The 10,698-nt window shown below is 36.9% G+C and overlaps 1 protein-coding gene across 1 annotated transcript in view; it reads left to right on the top strand.

Moving 5' to 3' along the window:
* Positions 1-2,828: 2,828 nt before the first annotated feature.
* Positions 2,829-10,698, top strand: part of LOC106622543 (uncharacterized) — a 63,560-nt gene continuing 55,690 nt past the window's right edge. Inside the window, exon 1 of the mRNA XM_036361295.2 lies at positions 2,829-4,319. Within this exon, the coding sequence (XP_036217188.2) occupies positions 3,299-4,319 (1,021 nt within the window). The 5' untranslated portion in view covers positions 2,829-3,298. The remainder of the gene's footprint in view (positions 4,320-10,698) is intronic.

Below are 10,698 nucleotides of genomic sequence, written 5' to 3'. Positions count from 1 at the left end.
AAATAATATATGTAGTAAGCTAATTATTAATAATTAAAAACGAACAAAAATTTTGTTTGAATTAATATTTTTATGCGCTTATATCACTATCAACCAGCGCTCGCACAGAACCGTTATATTCAGTACTAAAAAGTTTTTTATTTATTCAATTTTTAATTTTGATTTTGGAATTAAAAAACAATTTATTTTTGATTCCGATTTTGCAATAACCAATAATTAATTAAAAAGTTCGTAACACATCATATAAAGTATCCTACGAACCTACTTTTCACTTAGCACATAAAAAAGTTGTCATAAAAATTAGATGAAAACTTAAAGAACTACACATTTGTGGACAAAGAACAAAATGCAACGCTTTAGTAGATGTTTAAGCTGATCCAACATCTATCACACTGGCACGCAACATTTGTTTATGAGATCCCCCTGGTGTTAGACGAATAAAAAACCCGATAGCTTTTTCATTTCTTTAATTGTTAGTTAAATTATTGTAAAATATGTTCACAAAAGTTGATTGAAAGTATCGATTGGTTTTAGTGTACGAGTATAAGCCATTCATATGCGAAACTCTTCTTCAGGCTCCGAGCAAGAGATATTATCAAATGCATTTTTTTCGAAACGACTTTTTTTGAACTTGCGTAACCAATATGTTGAAAATTGGCAGTTACTTTCTTTACAGTATATACCCTAAAAAGGTTATATTTTCTTTATTTCAAATTTTTATTTTGCCAAAAAAAAAACGCATATACTTTTGTTTAGACCACTATAAAAATTAAATGTTCCATTATCATAGATTCAAATAGGATAGAAATATTTAATAGAAGTAAATTCTCAGCGCGCCTGATTGAGAATTTTTTCTTCCAGAATGCACACAAAATATGTTGAGTGTGGTTGTGAAGTGCAATATCATTGCGACCCCACAATATTCGGTGGATTTTCAAAGAAATTCTTCAACTATTTTATATAATGTACTTAAATACATATATACCTATAATCATAGATTTCTATATATTTATACTACTTACAAGTATATCTATATATACATATGTAGCACAATAAGTTATGTATATATATATTAATTTTTTATACAGTTAAAAGTTCATGAAAATCATAGAGAAAACTGCTCATCCTATTATCCTCCTTAAATATGTATATGTATTTATAAATATATATGTATGTATGTAAAATAAATTCTCTATTAATTTAATTAATTAAGAAATACAAATTTTTAATTTTACCAAATTTTGCTGTATATGTTTGCGCATTTATTTTGGTTTATATTAAAATCACCCTCTTGATTTTATATGTGGCGCATGTATCAATTTTTTTAAATATTCTAAGTTCTGATATTAAAACAATCGAAATATGCGCCACCTTAAAGTTCACATATTTGAATATATAAGCCCATTTCAAGCATATAATGCAAAACTTGTAGAGTAGTATAACAGAAAACTTCGCATGATTTATTGATACATCACAAAGATGTACACTATATGCATAATTTTATATCTCAATGCAATTGAATACTTACCGAAAAGGGTTAACTAACTCAGAAGCGTATACACAACTATCCAAGCACACTTAGAGAACACTAATGCATGCATATGTATGTATGCACATAGTATGTAGAAGTTACATATAATAAATACAAACGCGCATTAAAAGAAATTCGGCAATTCGCAAGCAAAGCAATTATAATAATTAACGCATGCAACCAAGTGGAAAGTTAACAGCACAAAAACAAAAATTATAACAAAAAACAAGAAATTTAAACAAGCAAAATGACAGAGTGAACGAGCGAACGAGCCGTCACCATTGTCGCCACCAAAAGCCAAAGGAAATGAATACCGCAGAAACAAAACAACAAACAATTGAAACAAAAGAGACACTAAAACAACAATAATACTTAAATACATACATACCTATATGTACATATAAATGCAGATGGCGCAGCAAGTAATCACAGTGTATGATATATATTTAGAAGGCTTCAGCTGTATATATGAACATATTTTATTGTTAAATAAATGAGAGCGCGCCCATGCACAAACATGCATAGAAGCCGCTACAATATAACAACAATACAGATATAGCTATATATGCCGCTGTTATTGTTGTACCAACAAACTGTTCACACACACATCCATGCATGCCTGCATAACAGTCGGGCCAACAGCGTCAAATTGGAAAAATTAATGACGTTCTGTTGACAGCTACAAAAAAGCGTATTATATCATATGGCAAGAATGCGCTTACATATACATATATACCAACATACATACAAGCAAAAACACATATCTACAATTATAAAAGCGAAGAGCCACGACAGAGCGCTGTGATTGGTCAAGCGTAGTATGGCAGCGAACACGCCCCACTTTGTGCTCCGCAGGGTGTTTTCGAAAAAAACAAAATGCAGAGCGTACGACTTTTACTCTCTTTGCGTTAATTTTTGTTTCGACTGCAGTGTGCATTGACTCTCATTCCAATTAGAGGCAAAGTTGTGACGTCACGAAAAAACGTTGTTAAGATAAGCAGTAAAGCAAAAGAAAAAAAAACGAAAAAGTGAAGAGCTGCAAATTACCAAGTCTCTTGCCGAGAATATGAGTTAGACTGGTTTTCGGTGTGTCAGCATGAATAACAACAACGACGGCAATAGTTGTGCAAACCAGCTAGCAGCACCTTGCTGTTTTTCTATTCTTTTTTGCCATTTCAGTTGCTTTTCAACTTTTTATTTAATATTTACTGTGAGCGCGCCGCTCTCACTCTATCTTTCTCTCGCGCACCCTTCCATTCGGTTTGTCAGGTCGTTTGACGAGTTATTGCCGCGCATAGTGCCTGCGAGCTTATGCTGAGCGCCGCAACAGGACAGGCCATTTTTCTGTTTCAGTTCGCGTCACAGTGCAAGTATATATCAACAACGCCGATGTGTTCGTTCGTTTTGGCGTTTATTGTTTTGCCGACGCATTTCTGCAAACCGTTTTCACGCGCCGGATAAATCGCGAATCGATCGCTAACACACTGCTAATGTCGCCAACAAAGTGACAGTGTTGTGCACATTTTTGAAAACAGTGCAATTAATTGCTGTTACACACACACACCTGCCACATACGATTTGAATTGTATATGAGTGGTCGCTGAGTACTTTAAGTAGTTCACTAATTAATACAGAAAAGCAAAAATTATAATGAGAATACACAAAATCACGTGCGGTGTGTGTGCGCTTAATATTTTGCGTTGCTGAGCGAAAAAATATTATTACAAAATTAAGTTCTCATTCGTTTGGTGCTAATTATCGCCGAGCATGATGCGTTCTGGCAGTCCACTACCACGTCCCACCAGTCCGGCCATTTCCGAGATTTCGGTGGGTTCACCCAGCCCGCCCCTGCTTACTGCTTTGCATAATATAAGACAACATAACGGTTTAACCGCTTTTCGGCCAATTGATATAAAACGCGCGCGACTTACAGACTTACATAACCACCAGAGGTCACTGCTGGCTGTCGATAATGGAGTTGGTTTAAGTGCAAATCAGGCGCCACCTCCAACGCCACCACAACGCCGCAAATCGAGCGCTGAGCGTGTGAAAAGCTTTTCAATCGCCGATATTTTAGGTAAACGTGATGCATCAGTGGACTCTCCAGCAGTTCACACCACAACGTCGCGTACGCCAACACCGCCAACCGCGTTAGCACTATTGGCGCTTAATAATTCCGTTAAAGTTACGGAACCCGCAATTTTGCCATTAGTACCACGGCCACAACCTGTGGCGCCTACAACATTGCTACCCGCTCCAGTTCTAGGCGAGAGCCTGGCGCCCACTGTTCCGCCCCCTCTAGTCATGCCGCAATCACAGCTTCTACTCGATGCGCACGCATTTTCCAAGTCGTCGGCGCATGCTTGGCAAGCAATGCGTGCTGGTGCGGCAATCGCAATGCCTTTACGTCCCTTTCTGCCGCCCGCGCTGTTGCATTATGAACAGCGTCTGGCGTGGGACTATCAGCGCCAGCTGCAGGAACACTTTCAAGCGCAGGCACAACTCTTACGCCAAATGAGTATGGATCCCTCGATAATACCTTCTGAGGATGGTTCGGAGCGTTCGCATTCCAGCTCGGCGGGTAGTGAGTGTTGTTCGCCTACTTTAAGCGCGGCACCAACCGCAGACGGTGTGTCGTCGAACAGTGGCGATGATAAAGGGGAGAGCAAACAGCGCAATGAAAGTGCTGAGACTGCTGCTGCTGGCGTAAAAGCACAAAAAGCGGCAGGTGACACGCCACTCGATGCTCTATTTCAGCTATCAACCAAAAATTTCGATGACGGCACAGGTGAGTGAGTTTGATGATGTACTTAAATTTGCCCAATTGAAAGATTTTAAGGGTTTGACTGCAATTCTTCAAGCCTAGAAAATGAAAGTGTAGTGTATTAGACCTCATATCTTAAAGTCTCAATTAATTTATATTTATTGCGCTTTTCGGGATCAATGCTCCTTATATTATTTTCCCATATTTGACTTTAAGACTTAGGATTTATTTTGACGTTTCATTAAATGTTGTGCAATACATCAAGTATATATCAACTAAAAACAATATTTACCCAAGTGGCTTCTAAAAACAATAAAGGTTCTTAAGAGTGAGAGAAGTGTATAGGAAAATATGCAGGGAGAACTTTTTGCGGCTTCAGCAGCGCCATGGTTGCTATGAATCGACCTTCTACGACTTTAAAAGAATATCGCATGTTTATGGAATATTGGTTATATTAACACCGACCGATTACGACACAACCGGACCTCTTAAATCATATGGTCTTCTCAAATATTCGAACTCTGTATTTTGGTGCAAAAATTTTTTTATCGACCAAATTAATTATAATAAAACCCAAGTTATAAAATTCCTCAATTTTCAGCTGAAGAGTTGTCCCAGTCTAACTTAGTAGCGCCAAAGACCATAATAATCATAAAAGTAACGCAAACTAATTTCGATGACAGATCCAATATATGTGTATAAATGAGGTTTTGGTAAGCTATGCGTTAATATTTGTTGTTCCTCTGGAATCAAAGTATTAAAACCGAGTCCTCCCAGTACGTGTACTGAACTAGCTATGGTTTACTAATGTTCTCTGCTTTTGTTGTAATTATGGATTCTGGGGTAACAGTTCCAACATATGCTATTCGCTTGTGTTCGATTTTCATCTTCACTCGACACAATTATTTCCTCAACATATCAATCAATCTGTTAGCCAAAATATAAAACCATGAAAACATTCACTGAACGTGCTTCACCACAACTGCGCAGTGGACTAACCGCAAAGTCGGTAGCGCTAAATTCAATCCCAGTAGCCGAATGTAGATTAAAACGCGCAGAAAAGCGTTTCGTTACCGGATATGAGGCGCCAGTCATTAAGCTTGTTGCCAAGCTAAAGGAGACGCTTGCCAATATAAGTTGGTTGTTGGCCGCGGTAGACGAAGCCTTGAGAAGATAAGCGCAATTTCAAATTGATTTTCGTACATGCGTAACGCAAATGACGCCAGGAAGCTGACGACGACCGTTGATGACGTCGCGAGCTTAAATCAAACCAACGGCGTTGCCATTACAAATCACATGATTAAACACTGTAATAATAATAATATGTACAATTGAAGATGGTTAGTTGGCCGCAATCAGCTGGTGGCGGGGAGCGCGCTACTGAGCTGTTGAAAACCAAATGAAACAATCAAGCAACACCACCAACACCAACAACAAATAGAGGCACGCACACAAAAAGTGGTATTTTGCTTTCCCGGCTTGCGGCGCAATTTGAATTGATCTGTTCTGCTGTGGCCCAGTCTACTTTGCCGCCGATAGTGGCGCGTCAAGGCACTACCGCCGCCTGATTACGAAGCACCGATTTGCGCGTACGTGCCCCGCGTGAATCCAATTTAACTGAATATTATCACAAAGCCAAGCAGCAGCGACAGCAGCACCGGCTACGGCAAGCGCTGCGCAATACAGTAGCTGATTTCACTGAACGATCACACGATCGCGGCAAGGTCTCCGGGGCTTAACGAGAAAACATCGACCGCGACGTGTTGGAAAAGCCATGCCGCATGGTCAACAGTTAGCTGCCCCAACAGCAACAACAACACTTAGTCAATCAAGAAATCGCGCGCATATATGTATTGTGTATCGAAAATGGATCCACATTACTTTTGACTGTATATTCGCATATGTATATGAATATGTGTGTGTGTGTGCTGTGCTGATCTGTCCATTTTCACTTTGCTCGTTACATCTGGCCGTCGTGTGATGAGTGAAAATGATACGCATGCGCCAAAACGATCAAATTTGCAATCAAAATGCCGCTCGTCCGCCAAATGGAATGCAAATCAGCGAACACACGCATACGTACATACCAGCTAGAATACAAATGTATACATACATACGTGTATATAGAGAGATCCACAGAGAAATGTGGCGTACCTGAAATAGACATTTGCCGACGAATTGGATTGATTTTGCTGTTATTAGCGCTTTATTTCACCTTCATGTTTATTTTTATCCGCCGTTTGTTGTTTTCCTTTTTGCGGTTGCCACTGATTTGCTGTATTTACTGCTGTGTTGTTGTTTTTATTGTTGTAGCTGTTGTTGTTATGAGCAGCAGCGTCACGTTGATGTGGAACTCCATCGTAGAAATTGATTAATCCACCACAGGCGAGTGACCTCACTACTGTGTTTACGCTTTAAACAGAATCTCATCAAGACATAATGACAACAATTGATCATCGATCATGGTGCCGCGGCATCTTTTTTCCATATAACGAGTACGCCGCTGTTGTTTCGTGCTTGTTGTGCTTATTGCTTTGTTATTGAAACAGTTGCATTTCCTTTTTGTGGTTTGTATGAGTAATGTAGAGTAATTGATTAATGTGGGGCATTGTTATAGATTTGTATGTACAAGTATGTAGACATGAAGCTAATACAAATAAATTCCAGGTAAAAACAAGAAAAAACGTTAATTTCGTCTGCATCGAAGCTATAATACCCTTCGCAGATGCATTTTTTATAACATAAAATAATATAAAAAGAACTTTATCTTGATATATGCTATAGTTGTCCGATCTGAACACTATATTCGGAGATTGAAGATATCTTCTGCAATAAAAAAGTTTTGTAATAAAAAACCGACAAATTAGCGACTTCTTGGTGAGAAAAGAGCATGTGCAAGATTTCAGATCGATACAAGCAGACGGACATCGCTAAATCGAATCAGTTCATCACGCTGACCTATTTTATACGCACTTTATAGGGTCTGCGAAGATTCCGTCTGGGTGTTACACAATTTTTAGTCCTGTTCAGCGTATAAATATTACGTTATAAGCAGAGAATGTTAATAAATAGAGAAGGCGCAAATGTTAAAAAGTACTAAATTGAGATTTTCACAAGAGGGAACATCGAAAAATACCACTTCGAATCTTTTGAAATACAACACGCATCGATCGAAACGGAGAAAATGCTATAAATAGACACAAAGAATGTTCTTAAATGAATTATGCGCTTGCTGATTTACATTTGCATATTACCAAAAAATCATAACTTTTGTAATTTTTAATAAACCTTCAAATTATATAAGAGGATAATTGGTTAAAGCTGCAGAATTTACAATAAAATGGGTAATTAATAGATAAATTCTTCAATTCATTTTTGCGCGTTGCATGAACAATAGCTAATAGGCAAAGGATAGCAATAAAGCAGCGGCTAAGCGGCCGTGATTTCGCTTTACGGTGGCTCAGGTCGCAAGCGTAAAGGAGTTAAGCCATTCCCAATACAAACGCTTACGTTCGAATCTTACGAATCATAAATCTTATTTTTTATTTATCTCTTATTTTATAATTTAACATTTTAGCTAATCTCAATTCAGTTCCTTAAATTGCATATTTTATTCACTGAAATAATTAGAATATTTCAGGCAAATATGTTCATATGTTTGGGTTTATTGCATATACCCTTATTTATGCGTATAAATGTGAAAATCACACATACATTCATAAGTACACGTACGCTGATGCTTGCTTCTTCTGGCCCCGCGCAAACAATGACATTCGTCTACACTTTTTGCTTTTTGCGAGAAGCAAGTTGAACGATCGCAAGCAAGGAGGGGTCTGGGGCGCACTGCCACATAATTATTTCAGATATTTTTTCATTAATAATAAGTAAACATAAGAAAGTACTATAAGCAGTGTGCTTAGAATATATAAAAGTAATAAAGGATTTCATATAAATGGCAATTTTATAATTTAATGTAGTTATATGAAATAAATTAAAATAATATTTCAAGTCGCTAATAGACCATGTTGTCAATTCTCCTTTCTGAAGGCAACATCAGACCAATTCTTCAATTTCTGATTTTTAGCAAATGTTGTGCGGAAGCAGCTTGTGGCAACATACTAATGCAAGGGGGATGGTAGGATTTTTCGTCATACAAATTGTAAAATTGAAATTTTGCTGATTCTTCAATTTTACAGAAGACATTCAAATTCAATTTCATTCATTTTTATTTCGCGCATTTGCGGTAGGAATTCCATATGAAAATCAAAAACTTCGTTTTGTAGCATACGCCCGTTCCTTATGAATGAATTTGTTGTCGTTGTAATATGAAATACTTAGAAAATATGGTGCGATTTTGCTCGAATCTTATTGGTCGATGATGGTGCGCCTGCAATTTTTTTTTGTCGCTTGCCGCCTTTGATTGTTATACAAAAGGCATATTGAAGGACATACATACATACATATGTACATCTGTTTACATAGATGCAAATATATTTAGACATGCGAATGGAAGAAAGGCAATTTCGGGAATATTCACATACAAATTGATCATTTGAAACTAGTTAACGACAATAACGGTTTGAGTTCACCGATTAGACACCACTCTTCAATTATTGTCTGTGGTGCTGCTTGTATAGCACAGCTCGTTTTTGCCTGAGTTCACATCCTAGCACCGATGTAGTTTTATTCCTTTTTTTTCATTATATAAATGTTCTTCAAAATTTATTATTTCCTTTTGTTATTCTAATTTTCCCTAACACTTACTTGGTTCCTGCTTAGAGTGGTGTAGTTTGTTGAATTCGAGGGGATCATGAGGGGAAGGTACCTTTTAAATGTGGTGTAATTGAACTTTCGAATTTGCGCATTTTCGATGTTCCCTTTTAATAGTTTACATTTTAGCACAGCTAAAATTTGCGCCTTCTCTATTTATTAACATTCTCCGCTTTTGGCATCTTGAACATCGGTAATATTATTGTATCTACATATGTATATGTATAGAAAAATAACGTATTGCATTAACAGTCGACCACAACAAATACATACAGATATTCCATTCCTAGTTTTCGACAACATTTGTATACACGAGGGCGGTCCGATCAGTACTTAGCCTGCAAAATAACAAAATGTTTAGATAAATTGCAATTTTTTTCTCAACATAGTCGCTGTTGGCTTGATAAATTTGACCGAGAGATGATCATTCTTCCAGCACCTAAAAAGTACGCTTTTTTGAGGTCTGGAAAGTAGGTCTTCTTGGCTATGATTACATAACTTAACTCTAATATCTTTTGACGTGTAACTTTTTCTAGTTTGGAAGACGATGCAGAGACTCTTTCGGATTGCACTAAAACTTCGCCAATAACAGTTGTAAGGTGGTCGTACATCTCGTTGTGCGGAGTGAGCATACGAGATATTTCATGCAGAATATGATCTAGTCGGCGTTTTGAAATGCCAACTATCTTAGCTATTTCATGCATTCACAATCGGTGGTCTGCCATTACAAAAAATGTTGAAACTTGTTGAACATTTTGTTCTTGGTATCGAAGGAGTAAAGTCACCGTAAACAACATCCAAACACTTTTTTATTTCACGACGTGATTTCCTCTCTAAAAACAAGAATCAAATAATCGATTTATATTACCATTTTTTTAACTTTCTAACGTCCGAGGACACACCCGCTTCCACAAGAGGTTAGACCGAAACTCCGAGTCGGATTCGAAAAAATTTTTACAGCCAACTACGAGAATGTACTACAAGATAGTAACTATCTGCTGCGATAGTAGTGTCTTCGAACGGTGAGGCTAAATACTTACTGGAACGCGCTCGTTTACATATATATTTGTACATCTAGTTCCCATCTGTGACTATGCCTTATAATACCCAATAAATAATTAAATTATCCTGTTGAGAATTATCAATTAAGTGTTGCAAATGGAGCCAATTTATTGTCTACCATATACTATGAGTATATTCATACATATGTGAACAGATTATAGCTTATGTTCATATAAAATTATATTATTAGCATTATGGACGCTAAACCAAAGAATAGTTACAGTTGTAAATCAGCACTTTATACGAACTAATTGTATAAGTACTAGCTTCCATGTTGCAAATTCCATCCGTTTAACAAAAGGAAGTCATCAGCAACGAATACATCATGTAAGCTTACAGTCATACTTGCACAGTTATATAATTTAGTTATAATTTGCTTCGACGGGAAGTTACATATGAAGAGAAATGCTCAAAGTACACGATTAGCCAAGCGCTAAATTCTTTATTGCAAATCCGCATCATTGTGCATACATATGTACAAATATATACGCACATATATTAAATATATATAGGTTATATATATATATATATATATGTATATATATATATGTTCACAATACCCACATTGCAA

The sequence above is a fragment of the Bactrocera oleae genome, chromosome 2, assembly GCF_042242935.1.
Source record: "Bactrocera oleae isolate idBacOlea1 chromosome 2, idBacOlea1, whole genome shotgun sequence".
Taxonomy (NCBI): domain Eukaryota; kingdom Metazoa; phylum Arthropoda; class Insecta; order Diptera; family Tephritidae; genus Bactrocera; species Bactrocera oleae.
The sequence above is the reverse complement of the archived record's forward strand: the minus strand, read 5'-3'. Positions and strand labels throughout refer to the sequence as shown.